The sequence below is a fragment of the Rhinoderma darwinii genome, chromosome 4 (genome assembly GCF_050947455.1).
Source record: "Rhinoderma darwinii isolate aRhiDar2 chromosome 4, aRhiDar2.hap1, whole genome shotgun sequence".
Classification (NCBI taxonomy): Eukaryota; Metazoa; Chordata; class Amphibia; order Anura; family Rhinodermatidae; genus Rhinoderma; species Rhinoderma darwinii.
The window spans coordinates 187,258,179-187,279,811 of NC_134690.1; the positions used below are offsets into that span (position 1 = coordinate 187,258,179).

The following is a 21,633-nucleotide window of genomic DNA, read 5'->3' on the forward strand; positions in this document are numbered from 1 at the left end:
AGCAGGCTCGCGGACATCCTTCCCCAACTGATTAGTCCTAACCAGGTGGGATTTGATAAAGGTAGACAAACAGTAGATAGTATTCAGAGGTATTGTTTCAGAAGGTGAGGTTCGGTGAATGCCTTCTTTGCCCCTTACTCTGGACGCGGAGAAGGCGTTCGACCGTGTCCATTGGAGTTTCCTGCAAGAAGTATTAGGGAAGTTTGGAATTCAAAATTCCTTCTTGTCTGCTATTATGGCCTTGTATACATTTCCCTCCACCCAAGTGTATACCACAGGTGCGCTGTCGACCCCATTCTCCGTAACCAACGGCACCAGACATGGTTGCCCTTTATCACCCATGATATTCACTATGGTCATGGAGCCATTTGCTATGGCAGTAAAAATGTCACCACATATCAAAAGTGATACGTTAGGCCCTACCGAACATCGTATAGGTCTCTTTGCGGATGACGTCATATTGTGTTTATCCTCCCTTAATGACACTTTACCTCACGTACTCAAGCTCATTCAGGAGTTTGCAGAGATCAGCTATTATAAAATTAATATCTTGAAATCTTTAATTCTAAATATGGATATCCCCAAACTTACACAGTTGAGCCTGCAAAGTGAATTTCCTTTTAAATGGTCTGATGGAGCGATTCCTTACTTGGGCATCTTTCTCACTTATCCCTGTAGCAAATTGGTATCTATCAATTATAATACTTTGATGCAAACCTTGAACAAAGATGTCATATCCTACTCCAGGTTTCCTTTGTCCTGGATGGGCCGCATATCTGCTTCTAAAATGTTATTGCTTCCTAAGGTGCTTTACTAATTTCGGAACATTCCAATCCCACTTCCCAAATCTCCCTTGAGACGTATACAAACGATTTTTACGAGATTTATTTGGAATGGTAAAAGGGCGAGAGTTGCTGCGAAAATATTGCATTTGCCTGCAGATAATGGGGGTTTGAGTTATTCGAATATTACTGCTTATTATATGAAAACAACCCTTTTCTACACTAACTTACAGGTACAGTCTACACCCTAGGGATTTGAATAAGTATCTCAAGTTTAGGCATTTTCTTTCTTCTGTTAAACTTGTATCCACTTGCCTTCTTTCTAGTTATGAACAATAGATTTACAACCCTAAGCTGACATCCAAGGGTATCTCTAAGGCTTATGGGGCGATCCACCAGCATGAATCATCTTTCTCTGCACTTAAAGAGGCTCTGTCACCACATTCTAAGTGCACTATCTCCTACATAATGTAATTTTTTTTTTTAGAAAAACAATACATTTTCACCAAGTTATGACCTATTTTAGCTTTATGCTAATGACTTTCTTAATGCCAACTGGGCGTGTTTTTACTTTTGACCAAGTGGGCGTTGTGGAGAGAAGTGTATGACGCTGACCAATCAGCGTCATACACTTCTCTCCATTCATGTAATCAGCTCAGTGTGTGCTATCACGTACACCCACATTAACATTACTGAAGTGTCGAGAGTAAATAGACATCGCTTCCAGCCAGGACACAATGTCTATTAAATACTCCTGACACTTCGGTAATTAATGTGTGTCACTTACTCTAGATCACGCTTCTGTCGTTTATAGCGTGATCTCGCAAAAATCGTTAAATTATATACTTGGCTTTCCTTTTCTTTGGGGACCGGAGGTAGCTCTACTCTCCCTGAAATTAGATGATCCTGGTAATGAGAACAGTACGATTATAGCTCATGTGCTGACAGTAGCAAGTACCAGTATTGCTCAGAGATGGAAAAGTACTTCTATTCCGGATAGAGTAGAAATTATACGTAAGGTTCAATATAATTGTATTATGGAACATTTAATTTCAATAAGACTACATGCATTACAGATATTCACTTACAAATGGTCCAAATGGCTTGACTTTAATGCTCTGCAGCTTCCTTCATAGCTTGGTAACGATCTTCTAGAAGTACTATAGGTTTGGCGTTATAGCACACTAGATCCATTGGCAGGGATTATATGTGTTACTGATAATGTTCTTGTTTTTGTTTAAAAAAAAACGAATTATTTGATTATTGGATGTCTGTAATCCTTATAAATTGTACTTTTGGAGGTCATGTAATACATTATAGTCAATTTAACTAATTTTGTCTATATTACTATATTACTATAATAGCAATGCTATTTCTATACAATTATGTATCCTTTATATGCATACTTGTATAACGTGTTTGACTTCTCATGCTTATGTACATCTTTGTAATCTTGTTTATTTTGTATAATTTCTTTTGCTGTTTCTTTGAAAAACTTTCAATAAACAATTTGTCAAAAAAAAAAAAAACTGTGAACAGGAGAGGACACATTGACTTATATAGGAGAGTTTTCTAGGCATGCTCTGTGACCTGTGCAGAGGTCACTGTGCAGGAAGGGATAGGAAGGGAGCGGTGTCCATCACCTATTGATAATGGTAGATCCTGTTGTAATGACAGGGATAGGGAAACAGACAAGTGCGCCCTAAACTACCCGCCACTCAGTCCCTGCCTACTTGCAACGACCCGCCCTAGGCGACGGGGTACAACTGGGCGACGGTCCCTACACTCAATAAGTGCACGACAGACAACAGACAAGGAAACACAGAACAAAGGGAAATGGGGCAGTTGCCCACGGCAACACCGTGAGCAACAAGAGGAGTAAACGAGCCGAGTCAAACCAGGAGAGTACGAGGTGCCAAACGCAGAGCAGGAGAGTAGTGAACAAGCCGAGTCAAACCAGGAGTGTACGAGGTACCAAACGCAGAGCAGAAGAGTAGTCAGTAAGCCAGGGTCAATACGAAGCAGGGACAAGTAGTTCAAGAAGCTGCAGCAGGGCCAGGAAACCAACAGAGAAGAATCACAAGCAAGGAGGAACAGGAAAGGCAGGTATAAATAGACAGAGGGCGGGAGCTAGCTCCGTCTGGCCAGGCTGTGATAGGCTCTCCCACTCCTAAGCCTGCCATCCTGAGTGGTGGAAGATGGAGTCAGTCTCACAGACATAGAAGCAGGTGCAGACTGATTACCTATGGGCGTGGATACAGAAGCTGTGCCTGGCAGATCCTTAACACCTGTGTTATCTATATATAGGTGTTACCTTTCATTGTAATCCTGCCTGATAATGAGATGACTGCTGAGAAGTGAGCTCTACAGAACAGAAGTGTCTGTCTATTGTGAGGCCAGAGGTCAGAGTGGAAACTGCAAGATTTTAGGATTATTTTTTAATATATAATGACATAGAAAATAAAAAACAATCACCAAAAATTCCTAAAATATATGTTTCACATAAAAATTTTATTTTAAAAATAGATCATGTTCTGATGACGAATTAATCAACCTTTAGGGAAAAAAAAATATATATAATTAAATATAAATCAATGAGGATCCTCCCCTCCCTTGACTATTACTGATGTGTCAAATTAAATGTAATCTACCACTCACCAACATGATGGTCCTTAGCGTGAGCGGAAAGGACAAATTCCTTTTTAGTAATTTTTCAATGTATTACATTTAAATAAAGTCAGTACGTCTGGAATATCAGGGCAGCACTTTGTAGGACCAAATTCTCAAAATCATACAATGGAAATACAGAACACAGCATTTTCAGTTATTTCAATATATGATGGTCAGGGGATTTTAAAGGTTCACAAAGATTCTAAAGGAAATAAAGCAGGAAGAGTGTGGGTAAGGTTCTATGGTTTCTGTAATTCTTGACCTTTCACAGATGTCCCTGAGTTCCGAAAAGAAGCACATGGAGGGTGAGCAATTTTACCACATTTAGAAACAAGAGCCCTCATTGTGCATTTACCTTCTCTCAGACCAGGTCAGTGTCAGTATTCAACTCAAGCAGTGATTTCTATTGATTTTCTAAACTATGAGGCTATCCCAGCAGTGGTTTCAGAGCTTCTTTGAATGCTGGAGATAACTATGGGAAAGCTAATGTGGACCCTAACTATATTATATAATCTACTGTTTATTATAACTGTACAGGGTGGGCCATTTATATGGATACACCTAAATAAAATGGGAATGGTTGGTGATATTAACTTCCTGTTTGTGGCACATTAGTATATGGGAGGGGGGAAACTTTTCAAGCTGGGTGTTGACCATGGCGGCCATTTTGAAGTCGGCCATTTTGTATCCAACTTTAGTTTTTTCAATGGGAAGAGGGCCATGTGACACATCAAACTTATCGAGAATTTCGCAAGAAAAACAATGGTGTGCTTGGTTTTAACGTTACTTTATTCTTTCATGAGTTATTTACAAGTTATGGATGACATTATGGGAGTCAGGTCCGAGCATTCCTAGATGAACAGTTTCCTGGAAAGTGGATTGGTCGTTGTTGGCCAGTTGAATGGCCCCCTAGGTCTCCCGATCTGACCCCCTTAGACTTTTATCTTTGGGGTCATCTGAAGGCAATTGTCTATGCTGTGAAGATACGAGATGTGCAGCAACTGAAACTACGGATACTGGAAGCCTGTGCTAGCATTTCTTCTGCGGTGTTGCTAACAGTGTGTGAAGAGTGGGAGAAGAGGGTTGCATTGACAATCCAACACAATGGGCAACACTTTGAACACATTTTATTAGTGATCAGAAACTTGTAAATAACTCATGAAAGAATAAAGTAACATTAAAACCAAGCACACCATTGTTTTTCTTGTGAAATTCTCGATAAGTTTGATGTGTCACATGACCCTCTTCCCATTGAAAAAACTAAAGTTGGATACAAAATGGCCGACTTCAAAATGGCCGCCATGATCAACACCCAGCTTGAAAAGTTTCCCCCCTCCCATATACTAATGTGCCACAAACAGGAAGTTAATATCACCAACCATTCCCATTTTATTTAGGTGTATCCATATAAATGGCCCACCCTGTAGATCTTGTCAATTGTTTAGACGTTCATAGTTTGTGCATATTTAAACAAATAAATCCAAGACTCTACTTGAAATGTTAATTTTTGTTAGTGAATATTATCAGACAATTATTGATAATCATTATTGTTTGACACAGCTAAAAGTGAAATCATCATAAAACCATTATTTTATTTATTCAGTATTACACAAGCTTAATTTTTGGTTGCACTTAACTCATTAAAATTTTAATTATGTAATATATGTTTATGTAATATCAATTATGTAATATCTTACCTTCTTCCAATTTTCCCTAGGATGCATGATACTGTTGGTGCTGTAGCAATTGATTCAATGGGCAACATTTCCTGTGCTACCTCAACTGGTGGAATAACAAATAAAATGGTCGGACGGGTCGGAGACAGCCCAATTATAGGTATGATGTTATAAAACCATTTATAAGATGCATATAAGTTTCCAAACTTAGTTCAAAAAGTTCAGCACTCAAAAATGAAACATATGTGAAATGTATCTGTACAATAACACAGACAGTCTATAGAACTGAAGAAAGCTAAATTATTTATATGAAATTTTATTTTTTAAACATCTATGATTTTTTACCTTTTTATTATTGTCGTTACTGTACAAGTCAATGTGTAAGCTTCCAGTTCAAGAGATACATTTAAATGGACACTAACTTTTTAAAGAACTTATTCTAGTCTAATAGTATACATGGTATAGAAGAACTTTGTAATTTTCTTACTATTAAAATTCAGTTGTTTTATCCATGTAAATTCTTTGTGAAGTTACTGCTACTAGGTTTCTCCCTTTATGTAAACTGCTGTCCACCCCCTGTTGTCAAGGAAAGTCTGTCCCTGGTTACAGAGCAGAATGGACGGGTTTCAGAAGGCCTGGGTGTGTTTCTTCACTGCCTGCCACTAGAAGTCTAAAGAGAGGGAATGGGAGCAGGAGGAGGTAACAGAGTGAGGGAGACACACACATGCTGCATGCAAGTCTACAAGTCTATGGAGAAGGAGGGGGAGCACTAGAAGGAAGCAGGAGCAGAGTTTGACATAGACGTTCTGGTAAGCTTTCTATGTCACTTCATTGCTTGATTCTCAGCTAGACTGCTCATTACTGCCGTATAATCTCCGCGATTCTGCAGTTGTCCTATATATGTGATAGATATAGGAGAGCAGGATTCTCCTCTTCTATGTGTACTTTTTATAGAAGACGTGATAGCCGTTTGGCTCTGCCGACTAGCTCAGACACAAACAACTGAAAGTTAGAGATAGAGTCTGAAGAGGGGAAAATTGCTAAAAAAAAAAAATGCTGAATACAAGTCATATAATGGAAATAGAGTTACTCCTCATGTACACACATCTAACAGCTCATTCCGAATGTGCCCTGAAAGGTTAGGTACGATTTAAGCAAGCTCAGCTGTTTCCACGACTCCCTCAGAACTAAATGAAGATAATCTGAGATAATCTCAGCCATTCTCCCATGGTTGATGGCACGGACACAGTGTCTGTGCCCACGTCATCACTGAGCCGTACATTTACGGCACTTATCCTCAACGGCACAATTCCAGTGCTGTAAATGTATGGCGCATGAAGGGGTTAAAGGGGTAGGCCAACACCTACATAAATTTTAAATGCTAGTCCACAGATTTTTTTAGTGTAAATTAAGTAATTTTGTACTGGTAATTCTAATATTTCATGTACCCAATCATCCACTGTTTAATCCATATGGCCGGTTGTTTTCCTCTACTCAAATGGCTTTTGTGTGCAGGATTTGTAGTTTCAGGAAACAATTAATTCATTCCTTTCCTGTAAACTGCAAATCCCGATCTGCCACATTCCTTTACAGTTATGTCCTCAATGTGCGCACTCTCGATGTGGATTGCTTCTCTTCCAATTTTTTATGGTGTTAACACAGTATACTACGAGACAAAGTAGTGTGTGTTGGAAGAAGGAGAAGGGGGATTGTCAATTGCGATAGTTTAAAAAAAAAAAGTTATTTGTGCGTGCACTAAACAATGCAGTTATTGGTGCATATAGACCCACGGACAAAGCCGGCAATATGATCTCACACACAGCTGACATATTGATGACGTGTGATGGACGAAACACCTTATATTTATTACTGGGGAATGATTGTTTACATATGAGGCATCGACATGGCAGCACAGGTTCGATGTAAAATTTGAAACAACTCATTTTTAGTATGAGCATTATTGTTATATTGATTAGGCACTAAACGTTAAAAAGTGGCTAACCCCTTTATTAAGTACTTAAGATGCCTATGTTAAGGTCTGAGACATTTCTTATCCCTAGTGTTGGATTAAGCTCTAGAAAATGCCCTTATTTGCACCCATTATGTAGCCCCTGGTCTTGCAATTGGTGACACTAAGATTTAGCATGCCATATGCAAATTATGAAGAATTCAAGATCTCGCAGCCATCAGAAGTGCCCCAAAGGCTCACACTTTATCTCCTTTCAGATGCACTGGCCACCCCACAACCATATCTCCACCAACTTACTTTACACCGGGGACAATATTGACCATGGATATGGCATTTTCCTCTATCCTGTTATGGGCAAAAGAAAAAGAGATGCTTAAACCGAGTAAAGTGTGTTAAATCATGATAACCTTGTGCCCTAGCAAAATAGTGATTACAGATGTACATCAGTATATCATACACTGCTATCAAATACTTTATCATAACGATGTGATTAAAATAAGGTGACAAATATTTACAATAATTTAGTAATGTTCATTTTGTGTTGGGGGGAATTCTCATTTATGTAATAGACTTAATTATTTAATGAATAAATGATGAGTTAAACAACTAGAATCACTGTATGAGAAAAAATGTCTGATGACTCTGCTAATATGGTTTCCCGAAAGTGGGAATCCTGTGTAGCTGTAAATACTAAAGCTGCTAGCTAGGCAAGACAATGAGTGTTCTATGAGTTTACTGAAATTGTCAAAGAAACAAAAACACCAGGACTGTGGATGTACCGTGCATTAAAATTAATTATTTAGTACAAGTTATTAAAATTCCAAGATTGTGCTTTGTAATGCACAATATTTCTCGAGTGCATTGTAAATGTCTTGCCCTTTACACGTTCCCTTACAGTGGACATCATATCAGTATGATGGCTTTACATTTAATTAGTTATTGTCTGGATAGAGACTACTACACCAATTCTTTAAAATCCTTTATTTCAATTGGTCCTGCAGTGCCTCCTATCCTAACAATGTTGAGGCAGTGAAGTAAAGTCTAGCCTCCTACGCAGTGCCATCTATCAGATTTCGAGATTGGTCTGACCTAGACAGATTTACAGCTGTGCCATATTCATAAAAAGTTTTAGTGGTTGACTTAAAAGGGTTGTTCCAACTTAGCAACACCTTCTTAAAATGAAGCTATTCTGGCAAATTTTACAATCTCAGGGAACCCCCATTCCCACCTCTAAGAAGTTTGGTGTAGGGGCAGGTAACAAACGCATTGTATAATTTTTGCGGAGCACAATATATTTGCTGAAGTTAGCTGACAGTTTTGCCAAGCATCTTAAGCAGGCTGAAATGAGTTTGCAGTTGAAAAAGTGATAGGTCTTCCTACTGTGTTCTGGGGAGCCCCTGACCAGATTCCAAGGAACTCCATGGTTAGAAGAAATCTTAGTTGGATAAAATGCCTGCAAATGGAAAGAAGTTGTCCTGATGGGAAAACTCTTTTACCTGTAATCTGAAGGATATTTATTGACATGATGATTTTCTTGTATCTACCCCCTGGCTGCCACATTTCAGTGACCTTGTCATGGAGTTGTTTGGAGTGCTATTTTATATTCATGGTATCATTTTTGTACTTCCAGGTGTCAGGCTTTCCGGATTCAGGTGTTACAATGATTTAAAACACTGTGACCGTACACTTGTTTTACAGCTGACATTTTTAAGAAATTATTATTTAGGAAATTACATATCATATTTTTGTTACGAACGTATTTTTAAAATTGTTGGGGGGGTTATATGACTATACTGAAATATTGCAGTTTTCACACTAGCAACTCGAGCACACAATAAGCCAACATTTCCTGCCCCTTTTTCACTTGTCAGCTGGGTTGGTGAATATGGAGCTGGCTCACGACCTGAGTCCGCTCCATAGAGCGAGTGTGTCGGCTGTGTATTACAGCCGACACTTCCGCGTAACGAGCACGATTCCACTTGTTTTACCCGTTAAATGTCGCGGTCAATAGCGATCGCAGCATTTAAAGGACTAAAAACAGGGGGGGCGACCCCCTGTGACGTCCCAACGGCCCCCCGGTGGCAAGATCGGGGGATGCTGTTGGATTGCATGACAGCCTGGGGGCCAGATGAAGTCCCCCAGGTCCGCCGTCTTTCTACTACTATGAAGCCCTGCTTCATAGGAGACTGTCAGAATCACGACATACTGCAATACATTAGTATTGCAGTATATCGTGCAAGCGCTCTAATGATTGCTGGTTAAAGTCCCCTAAGGGGACAAGTAAAAAAAGGAAAAAACATTAATATAAAGTTTTTGTAACAAATAAAATTTTTTTTTTAATTAAAAGTTCAAAAACCCCCCATTTTCCCATTTTCCCTCAAGCACAATGTAAAAGAAATAAAAAGCTAACCTAACTGGTATCTGAACTATTACAATATATCATTATTTAGTCCGCAAAGTGAACGCCGTAAAAAATAAAAATTAAAAACACATCTCCCACAAAAATGAAATATAAAGTGATCAAAAAGTCTCACATACCCCAAAATGGTACTACTATAAACTACAGCTCGCCCCTCAAAAAATAAGCCCACAAACCGCTAAATCGAGGGAAAAATAAAAAAGTTATGGCTCTCAGAATATGGCGACAAAACTAAAATTTTATTTTTAACAATCAGTTTTTTTCCTTTTAATAGTAGTAAAACATAAAGAAAACTATATAAATTTGGTATCGCTGTAATTGTATTGACCTGCAGAATAAAGTTAACATGCCGTTTTTACCGTATGGTGAACGCCGTAAAAACAAAACCACCCAAAAAAATTGAGGAATCACTGTTTTTTTTCCTATTCCACCCTACATATATCTTTTTTCTTGTTTCCCACTACATTATATGGTACAAAAAAATGGTGCTGTGAAAATCTACAACTCATCCCACAAAAAACAAGCCCTCATACGGCAATATTGATGGAAACATTTTAAAGTTATGGCTTTTGGAAGGTGGGAAGGAAAAAACAGTGAAAATCCGAAAAATGGCTGTGGAGGGAAGGGGTTAAAAGGCTTTGTTCACAACTGCGTCGAAGGCTCCATTAGGAATCTCCATCGCAGATCTGGTGAAAAATGCCGTCAAAATAGCGCAGCATGCTGCGCTACTTTGTCATGTAAAACAATGGACACCATAACGGAAAGCCAACAGAACCCATTAAAGTGAATGGGTTCCGTCGGGCACTGTTGGTGTCAGTCATGCAACGGATCCAGCCCTCATTGTTTTTTTGTTGTTGTGCTCATATGACAGAGCAGAACAACGGAAACCAGATAGCAGATGTGAATGTAGCCTTAGACATCAAAAACCAATTTGTGGTTAAAGCCTTGTTCACACATCGCGATTTGGTGCAGATTTTGAAAAAGGAATGAGAAATATAAAGGAAGAACATTTACTTCTCCTTCCTCCTTGATTCATTTCTGGCTTTCCAAAATCTGCAAAAAATCCCCATGTGTGAACATAGTCTTATGTGTGTCATAGTAACCAAAGTAAATGATCTTGCATACAATTATTTTGTTTTTAAAATGTAATGCATGTAGATCACTTCATAAAGATTTTATTGTGTTCTGATCGAGGTCAAAGAAACCTTATTCAAACACTATTACCCAGCAAAATAAATAAAATGTAAGGCAGGCCACTGCGGTTTACAGATGCTACAGTATCATTTATCTCTAAGTCAAGTTCTTTTAAGATATAATATAAAAATGTTGCATGTATTTGACAGTTTGTAAACACTTTCAAGATTGTAAATTGCTTAATTTCGGCTCTATCTTTTAAAAGAGACGAGCACATTTGTATGGGAGTGTGGCATCTGGCACTGACCACCTATAGCTTGTAAATACTTCATTTAAATTTCCACATTAAAAAAGTTGATAATTGCGAACATGATTTGACTATCACTTCAGCCCTGCCAAGCAAAGAAGGGATCTGGAAATGGATCAAAAGAAAAATGATGTCCACGAGTAGTTTGTTTTTTATTTTATTGCTTACTGCTACCTCGAAATATGTTCTCTCGAAAGATGCCAATGTAAATCTGGAAGAGAGCTGCTTGTAAATATCCAGACACTTTGTTTCTTTTTATTACATTTATTTGGCTTTGGAGTGATTCATTTATCACACACTTTTACAGATATTCAAACTATTGAAAGCAACATTGTTATCAGAGGCATAACTTGAAGATACTAGGCCCCAATCAAAAAAATCATCCACTGTGCGGCAGAGGGGCCTTTGTGTCCCCTCCTGCACCAGGTTTTACTTGCTACTGCTACTTTTGTCCCCGTCCCCCGCCCCCACACCTATAGCTACACCCAGACTGTTTTCACACAGTTAAATCCTGTATTATGGGAATATTTACTTTTCAGTCTAAGGCTCTGTTCACATCTGTATTGATACATTTCCGTTATTTTGCTCTGTCATAGAAGCTGAACAATGAAAATGACGGCAGACTAATCTGTTTTATGAGTGACACCAACAGCACAATGGACACAATCGAATATAACGGTGTCCATCAGGTTTCTGTCATGCTGCACTATTTTGTTGGCATTTTTGACCGAACGGCGACAGAGCTTTGAACGCAGATGTGAACACAGTCTTACCTGTATGGTTAACTTGTAATGTAACTTATATTTTATACTTACAAAGGCTTGGGCAGTAATAACGTGACTAATATACTAAAGGCATTGGTGTAAATGTGTTTTTAATGTTTTTATTTGAAAGGTGATTTAAATTTATAAAATTTCAATATGCTAAAATATGGTCTCATATGTGTTGGCAATTTGTTGCGTTGCAAGCATTTATTTTTAATACCTTTTATAATCAATTTTAACTCTAGTTTTGGGTATTTTGGGCGTTCCGGACAGAAGCCATTAACCATTTTTATTATGTGTTACTTAAATGGCTATAACTTTTTTATTTGCTGAATGTAATTTTTTTTCCCTATGACTTCTACAGATCTCTTTTGATTAATAAATGCTTTATTTTTGAGTACTAGTAGGCTTTTAATTTGTAAAGATAGTTAAAAAAAGCAAAACAAAACCTTTTTGAAATCTAACCTTCTTATTTGTAATCATATAGTGCACCCGTAAAATAGACTTTATATTTGTGTTAGCCATCAGCTACCGTTAATTTTGATTTCTCACCTGTGCAATTTAGTTTGGCGATTGGTGTTTACTTTATATGTATCTTTTTTTTATAGCGACCGCGGCATTTATAGGGGTTTTTTCCATGAAAGACATTTATGACATATCCACAGGATATGTCTTAAATGTCAGATAGATGCGGGTCCCACTTCTGGAACCTGCACCTATCTCTAGAATGGGGCCCCCTAAACCCTGTTGTAGTCCTCCCGGCCACTTAATGATTACCGTACATGGTTGAGTTATGGAAACAGCGTAACTCGCTGCGTTGTTTCCCGTAATTTCCATAGAACTGAATAGTAGTTATGGAAGCAGAGTAGCTTGCATGCTACGCTGCTTCTCTAACTGCTATTCAATACTATGGGAGTAACGGAAACAGCGTAGTTCAGCGAGTTATGCTGTTTCTGTAACTCATCCATGTATTGCAGTGTACTGTTCAAGTCCCCTAGGGGAACTAATAAAATGTGTAAAAAAAAAAGTTAGATACATTTTCAGGAGTGTAAAAAAAGTTGCAAAATATTAAAAGTTCAAAGAAAACCCCTTTTCCCATTTTCGCCAAGCACAATGTAAAAAATAAAAAATAAATTGGTATCGCTGCGTCCATAAAAGTCCAGACCATTTCAATATAGCATTATTTAACTTGCACGGTGAACGGTGTAAAAAAAAAAAATTTAAAATACAAGAATCTTTGTTTTTTTGGTCACCTTAGCGCTAACAAAAATGAAATAAAAAGTGATCAAAAAATCGTATGTACCAAAAAATTTGAATTAATAGAAAACTACAGCTCGTCCCACACAAAATAAGCCCTCACACCACTCAATCGATGAAAAAAAAGTTATGGCTCTCAGAATGTTGTGAAACAGAACAATTTTTTTTAAACAAATAGTTTTTTTCTTTATAAAAGTAGTAAAATATGAATTTTTTTCTGATTTTCTGTTGTCTAAAATCTGGGTGCGTCTTATAGTCAGGTGCTTCTTATAGTCCGAAAAATAAGGTATTTTATGCGACAATGACAAATTGTCACTTTTAGGGCTGTGCTGTGCTCGTCCTTGCAATTACATGATCAATGACGTAACAACCCAAACCACTTTTACTAAAACTTTACGGCAGGTGATCCTCGATGGTTCAAATATATATTATAGTTTATTTTATATTTTGGTATAACAATTTATTAAATAAATTAAAATGTAACTACTCGCATATTTATTTGTTTATGTCTTTATTTTCTAGGGTCTGGAGCATATGCAGACAATTTTACTGGGGCTGTGTCTACAACCGGCCATGGAGAGTCTATAATGAAAGTAACACTTGCAAGACAGGTACTTTTTAATATGGAAAAAGGTAATGTTATTCATTCTGCTAAACAAATAGATCACTATATAAAGGTATTACTATCTTGTGACAAGTTAGGGCATGGCCAGGCGTGGCGGAATTGCTCTGGAATTCCGCTGCGGCCAGTCTGCTGCGGAAATAAGCAGCGGATATTTTCTCCATTGGTTTCCACACCTTTTCAGTTAGGTTCGTGCACACGTTGCGGAAAACTCTGCTGCGGACCATAGGATGCGATGCGGAATTTGGTGTCTGCAGCATACACTGGCTGTTGTGGACGTGTAGTGGACTTATTGCGGAATTTCTCCATTGACTTCAATGTAGATTCAAAATTCCGCGATGAAATCCGCAGATGTTATGTGTGTTGTGTTGCGTATTGGTTTTACGAACAGGATATTTCTTCATTCTGGCTGGACCTACGTATTTCTAGGTCTATAGCCAGACTGAGGCCCCATGCACACGAACGTAAAAACGCCCGTAATCACAGGCCGTAATTACAGCACGGGCAGGCCCATAGAAGTCTATGGGGCTCCCGTAATTACGGGTGACTACGTGTGTGCACCCGTAATTATGGGAGCATTGCTAGGCGACATCAGAAGATAGTCCCTGTCCAGGGTGCTGAAAGAGTTAAACGATCGGCAGTAGCTGTTTTAGCACCCTGGACAGTGACTAACAATCACAATATAGATCAACGTGTAAAAAAAAATAGAAGTTCATACTTACCGAGAACTCCCTGCTTCTTCCTCCAGTCCGGCCTCCCGGGATGACGTTTCAGTCCATGTGACGGCTGCAGCCAATCACAGGCCAATCACAGGCTGCAGCGGTCACATGGACTGCCGCGTCATCCAGGGAGGTCGGGCTGGATGTCGAAAGAGGGACGCGTCACCAAGACAACGGCCAGGTAAGTATGAATTTCTTTTACTTTTACTAGGGAAAGGGCTGCCCCTTCTCTTTATCCTGCACTGATAGAGAGAAGGGAAGTACTCTTCACCTGAATACGCAACGGCTAATCCGCATCAATTTCCTGCACATTTTAGGCAAAGCCGCAACAGAATCTGCAACGCAGATTATGTGCGGCATTGATGCGGACAGTGTCGGCAGAAATACGCCACGTCTGGCCATCCCCTTAGTATTTCAATAAAACCTTGGGCTTGACTGCTTCTATCTGCCTGCAGTTCCACCCTCCAGTACTACAAAAAAAATTAGTGTATAGGTTTTATTTCAGCAACATCAATATTGACAGTACTGAGCTGGTAGATGGCCTTGGTCATCCATCCCCCACCAGTTACAGAATGTGGGAAGTCATGGGAATAAAGAATAAATTCTATAAATGTCTTCTAATTTTTATGTCAGGAAAATTGGCCCTAGCCTTCCTGGAGCATACGACATAGTGAAATTAGATTGTAAGCTCCACTGGAGAGGAACTTATGCACGGCAGCATAGGACATGGCAGAACTACACAAATAATAAATATTTGATAAATATTTTGAATGCAGGTTTCTGTATGAATTGAATGAGATGATAAATTATGGTAAATAATAAAGTTGACTATGAGGATGTGCGTGGGATTATTTACATCCTTAGCATGTTTATGAAATGTCTGTTGATTATGATATTATATTGTACAATAGCAGTAACTTGCTCCCAATATTGTCTTCACCGGATTCCATTTTAGTGCCATCATCCTGTGCATTCAGGAGTTGGCATAAAATATACAAATCAATTATCATATACTCCTCACAAGGTGATTCCTGCGACATGCTCTAGTTGAAGCTCATACATTATGTATGAATTCATCAGTATACTTTGCCGTTTACACATATCTCCATATTGCCTTATTTGTTAAATATGGTGTGTTATGCTTTATTGGGTGTTATTTACTTTATGCCTTCGAAACCGGAGGCACATCCAAGAATAAGACAGAGACAGACAGCTACTTAATGAATTAGATCAGATTTACAAATATATTAACCCAGCTGCTAGCATTTGGGCTCTGTTCACATCTGCGCCTTGTTTCTCTGTTGTACATACTCAGTCAGGCGTGTATGCATGGAGATAGTCCACCCTACAAGCAATGTGGAGAATACGTTGGTATGGAACATGCTAATATTTGTTTTAAATCGGAGGTATACGGAGGTACAGTAGAGGGCTCATGCACCTCCATGAAAGCCTTATTACCGCTCCATACAAAAAACAGGAAATGCTTTCATGTTAAAAAAAATATATCACGGCAGCTATTATATATTGAAGACATCAATACTTCAGACATTAGACACAATAAATTAGATATTAATATTAATTAGACTCTTGATATGTTACAATTTTTTTCTGAACTATAAAAAATGCTTAGTCCAACCACAGAAATAGAATGTAAACATGTCAATATACATTTTTATCTGTCATTTCTAGAACCTACTGTATGTGATTTTTTTATGACTAGAATCATTGTTTAAACCTACTGGAATTAAAACAAACTAAAACCGCATGTATTGACACACAATTTTTAGATAGTAAGGGTTTTTCTAGTGCATTGTTTTCCGTTTTTCTCCCCGAGAGTAACTGCAGTATTTGACATGTAGTATATATATATATATATATATACACATATAAAACTATTGCATATTTTGTATCACTTGGAACCTAATCTAATGGGCAGCCATTTTTTTTAATTAGGTGAGAGTCCACAGTGTGCTGCAGAACATGCTCTAGAATACATGAAGAACAAGGTGCACGGCAGAGGAGGATTAATAGTTGTTAGCAAGTCTGGAGAATGGGCAGCAAGTTTTACCACAAAAAGAATGGCATGGGCTTGTGCTGAAAACAAAATACTAAGCTATGGCCTCAATCCTGGAGAAAATTTCCAAGAAAAAATAAACATGTGAAGATATGTGTTGAAAAAAAATGCTACTAATAATAATGTACTGTATGTTTCACATGTTAGCTACTGGACTCATTGAAAAAATAGCGAATTCTTCAATCTTCCATTCTAAAAAGCGTCGTTTAGATGTATTATGATAGCCACATGTGCGATCAATGGCATTAAATTGGCTTCCAACAGAGACTTGGATTAGTAATTTTTACATTTTCGTTGCTGTTTTTCTATATTCTCATAGAGGTTGTTCATACTGGAGTAGGAAGTTAATAGAACCAAAAAAAGTAGATATTTATTGTATGGTTTAAATAATTGTACACCTTCCATACTTACCATGTGTTAAAATGTATACTACAAACTATTTGGTTAAACTGTACCGGATATTACAATTATTTTCCAAAAATAATTGATATTGATAATACTTAATACTTAATAAGGCTACAGAGGTCTGTTTCTTTAAAGGAGTTGTCCTGTTTCAGCAAACTAATGTTATTTTTTGTATAATTAAAAGTTATACAATTTTCCATTATACTTTTTGTATTAATCCCTTACGGTTTTCAAGATCTCTGCCTATTATTATTCAGTAGCAACATTCATTGTTTACTTCCAGGGGATACAATTCTGTCCATGGTCGTGTGATGGACACACAGGTGCACGGCTCGTTATAGTTACAGTATGTGTATCAGAGCTGTGTCTTCTAAAGATCCCAGCACCTGTGTGTCCATCACATGATCATGGACAGAATTTTATCCACTGGAACTAAGCAATAAATGTTTCTGCCAAATAACTTCAATTAGAGATATTGAAAACTACAGGGAATTAGTACAGAAAGTATATTGGAAAATTATTCAACTTATTATAATACAAAAAAAATTACATTACTTTGCTAAACAACCCCTTTAGCATACAGTAGTTATTTCTGCAAAAATTAAGGGAGTGGGAACACAAGCCAGAGTACAGACTCGGACTGACTCACCTGTGGGTTGTAAACCCCCCGACTCCCCTGGGCCTTGAGCGGCATGCAGCATAATCTATAAACTGTACTGCCATCTCAATCGCTCATGCGGGCATATTGTAAACTGGTATCCAAAGCACGAAAAAAAAGAGAGTCAAATGCTATCATTATCTAAATAAACTGACAATGCACTGTATAATACCCTGTATAAAAACACTGATTAATAGAGAGGACTCAAGTAAAGATCACACTGACTGAATAACAATGACCCCTACTTATCATATACATATTATTCACATACATGTCATTTCCATAGCCTAGTGGTTTGTATGATGAATCATGGAATGAATGTTGGGATGGACACAGGAATAGGATCTACTGACCATGCTGTCTATTAAGTATAAGTATAAATTGAGCATAAATCTAGTTACCTATCCTCAACAAGGAATTATATATGTCAAGAGCTGCCAAGCAGTTCAAATATAGATAAATAATAATGATGTGCCTTACCCATAGTTTAGGTGGTGAGACAGTCAATCTAAGGACAGTGTGCTCTCCAACGGGCGTTTCGCATGGATAACTTCTTCAGGGGGCACCTAATATGAGTGGTACCTTGCCCTAAACACATGTTTTGGGAGTATGTGTTGATAATAATATAATAAAACTGGGTAGTTTATTATATAGCCACATAACGTCTGAGATGACAGCACAGTGTTGAAAGTACATAGGGAGCAGCTTAACATCTCCTTTTATCCACTCCCCCTCACTTATCACCTTGCTACCAGATTTAGCACGTCATTCCCACCTGCCCACTTTCTGCAGTTGAGGCAGCACGGCAGCAGGAACAGGGAGAGTCTGATTGACTCTGAGAAGAGCCAAACAGCACCGTGTCCCCACACCCACAGACATAGGTCTAGGTAATAAAGCTTACTATCCGGTACCTTGCCTACGCTTTGATTCAAAGGCACCTGTGGCCCTTCATCAGTTGGGAAATGACAACTCCCAGCATACCCTGACAGCTGCAGACCTTCAGGGCATGATGGAAGTTACAGTTTTCCTAAAATCTGGTGCATTCACATATTGAAATCCACATGGAGCCCTCTCTACAACAGCCAGTATATCTTTTTATGTCACCGGCAGTTATAAAAGAGGTTGTTCACTCATCTATTGTGAAACTATAGCTCACAGCATAATCCCGAGATCTACAGATCTTAAAATCATGCTGGGAGTTGTAGTTTTTCTAAAAGCTTTTGAGTCTCGGGTATGTTCAAATGCTAAAAATTCTGACATCAATGTGGTTTGATATCAGGATTGTTGTACAGATTTCTTCTCACTTCAATAGAGAAACCCAGGGCGATTTGTTTTGGCAGTTAAATGTAGAATGCATTTCAAAGGAATTTCAGAAAACCCCGTTCACATGCAGAAAAAATCCGGACAAAAATAGAGCATGCTATAAATTTTAAAATTCATAACATCCTTATTTTTCTGCGAACAAAAATCCACGGCTAATGCATATTGTTTTATAAAGTAATATACACTAAAGCTGAAGACAAAGGTGAAGTAAACCTAACAAAAATAAGGCACAGAGGTAAAGAAAGAGATTTTTTTTTCCCCATGAAACAGTTTTTATTAAATAAAAGTAACAAAACAACAAAAGTGTACATTTCTACTGCAAAGTGAACGACATTAAAAGAAAACAATGGTCCATTTTTTATTCATTCTACCATAAAATACATTAATATGCACTAACTAATTAAAAACAACTAGCCCGCATACAGCTTTGTCAATGAAAAAATATACTTTATAATGTTAAGGCTAATAGAATGTGGGAAGGTGAAAACAAAAAATTTTTTCCATCATTAACCCCTTAAGGACACAGCCTGTTTCCACCTAATGGATCAGGCCATTTTTTTTTTCAAATCTGACATCTGTCATTTTATGTGGTAATAGCTTTGGAATTCTTTTATTTTTTCAAACGATTCTGAGATTGTTTTCTCATGACACATTGTACTTTAAGGAAGTGGTAAAATTTGGTCAATACATTAAGTGTTTATTTGTGGGAAAACTGAGAAAATTTGCAAAAATTTGCATTTTTCTAAATTTAAATGTATCTGCTTGTAAGGCAGATAGTAATAGCACATAAAATACTTACTAGTTAACATTTACCATATGTCTACTTTGTTGGCATTGTTTTTTCAACATTCTTTTATTTTTGTAGGACGTTACAAGGCTTAGAACTTTAGCAGCAGTTTCTCACATTGTCAAGAAAATAATATATTAGAATATATTTTAGGCACCATGTCAGGTTTGAAGTGGTCTTGTGGTACCAAAACAGTAGAAACACCCCCAAAAAGATACCATATGGCAAACTACACCCCTCAAGGAATTTATAGAGGGGTAAAGTGAGTATTTTGACTAAACAGGTTTTTTGCTGAATTTTGTGGAATTATTTTTTGTCGTAAAAATGAAAATCTACATTTTTTCTAATAAAACTTAGAAATTTTTAATTTTTACAAGGTCTAAAGGAGAAAAAACCCAACATTTGTAAAGCAGTTTCTCCCGAGTACAACAATACCCCATATGTGGTCATAAAAAGCTTTTTGGACACACGGCAGGGCTCAGTAGGGAAGGAGCGCCATTGATTTTGAAGCTCAAATTTCTCTGGAATAGTTTGCGGAGGCCATGTCGGAATTTGAAAAGCCCATGAGGGGACAAGGAAATAATTTAGAAGTATAGTAAGCATTTTGATCACAAAGGTTTTTGCAGAAATTATTGGACGTAGGCAGGTGAAAATGAAAATCTAAATTTTCTTCAATAAAATGTAGGTTTAGCTATTTTTTTTTCTTATTTCCACAAGAACCAAAGGAGAAAATGGACACCAACATTTCCCAACAGTTTCTCCGGAGCACAACAATACCCCATATGTGGTCATAAACGGCTGTTTGGACACACGGCAGGGCTCAGAAGGGAAGAAGCGCAATATTACTTTTGGAGCTCAAATTTAGCTGGAATAGTATGCGGAGGCCATGTCGCATTTGCAAAGCCCCTAAGGGGGACAAAACAGTGGAAACCCCCCACAAGTCACCACATTTTAGAAACTATACCCCTCAAGGAAATTATTTAGAGATATACTGAGCATTTTGACCCCACAGTTTTTTTGCAGAAATTATTGGAATCATGAAAATGAAAATCGAAATGTTTTTCTATTAAAATGTAGCATTAGCTAAAATTTTAATTTCCACGAGGACTAAAGGGGAAAAGGCACCCCAATGTTAGTAAACATAATTCTTCTGAATACGGCAATACCCCATATATGGTTATAAACTGCTATTTGGACACACGGCAGGGCTTAGTTAGGAAGAAGTACTATTTGGCATTCAGATTTTGCTGGATTGATTTGAGGCACCATGTCGTATTAGCAAAGCCCCTGAGATCCCAAAACAGTAGAAACACCCCAAAAGTGACCACATTTTGAAAACGACGCCCCTCAAGGAACTTATCTAAGGGTATAATTATCATTTTGACTGCACAGGTTTTTTGTCTGAATTTATTTGAAGAAGGCCGTATTTACTGGTATTTTCATTTATAATGTTGGGGCATGTGTAAGTTGTGAAAAGCAAATCAGAGTATAATAAAAGGGTACATAAATAATAAAATTAATAATTCATAGATGTTTGGTAAGCCTTGAGGCACTCCTTTATGCACAAGCCATGTTTTCTGGGCAGGTGTCGCACTGATAAGTGGTGTCCTTTCTCATCCCCCTTTTGCTACACACTCTGCACCATTTTTGAGATCCTCCCTTCTTTGCAGTTTGGGGAACGATGCCGGGAAAGTGTTGCCCTGATACAATACGGGCACCCTTGCTTTCAGCAGATGTGCTTGGGCCCTCCCTTTTCTGGTTTTCAAACACAAGTGCCTTGATAATCATCTCTTTAAAATTAAGGAATGACCCTGTCCAGCCTGGAATAGCACAGAAGCGTTATATAATGGCATTTGTACAATGTGCACGGCTACCTTTTTTGTACCACACCCTTGTTTTTCTCATGGCACTATACGGCTTCAGCACTTGATCTGAGAGATCAACCCCTCTCATGTACTTATTATAGCTCACGATGCAATCTGGCATGGGGGTCATTGTGGTGCTACCTCGTACAGGGACAGGGGTGCTGCCGTTCCCATGTATTGTGGTCAAGAGAAGGACATCCCT

General features: G+C 38.0%; 1 protein-coding gene across 1 annotated transcript in view; it reads left to right on the top strand.

The window, feature by feature from the left end:
* Positions 1-16,658, top strand: part of LOC142760966 (isoaspartyl peptidase/L-asparaginase-like) — a 45,181-nt gene extending 28,523 nt beyond the window's left edge. Inside the window, exons 5-7 of the mRNA XM_075864149.1 lie at positions 5,170-5,288; positions 13,501-13,611; positions 16,273-16,658. Of these exons, the coding sequence (XP_075720264.1) occupies positions 5,170-5,288; positions 13,501-13,611; positions 16,273-16,481 (439 nt within the window). The 3' untranslated portion in view covers positions 16,482-16,658. The remainder of the gene's footprint in view (positions 1-5,169; positions 5,289-13,500; positions 13,612-16,272) is intronic.
* Positions 16,659-21,633: the final 4,975 nt, after the last annotated feature.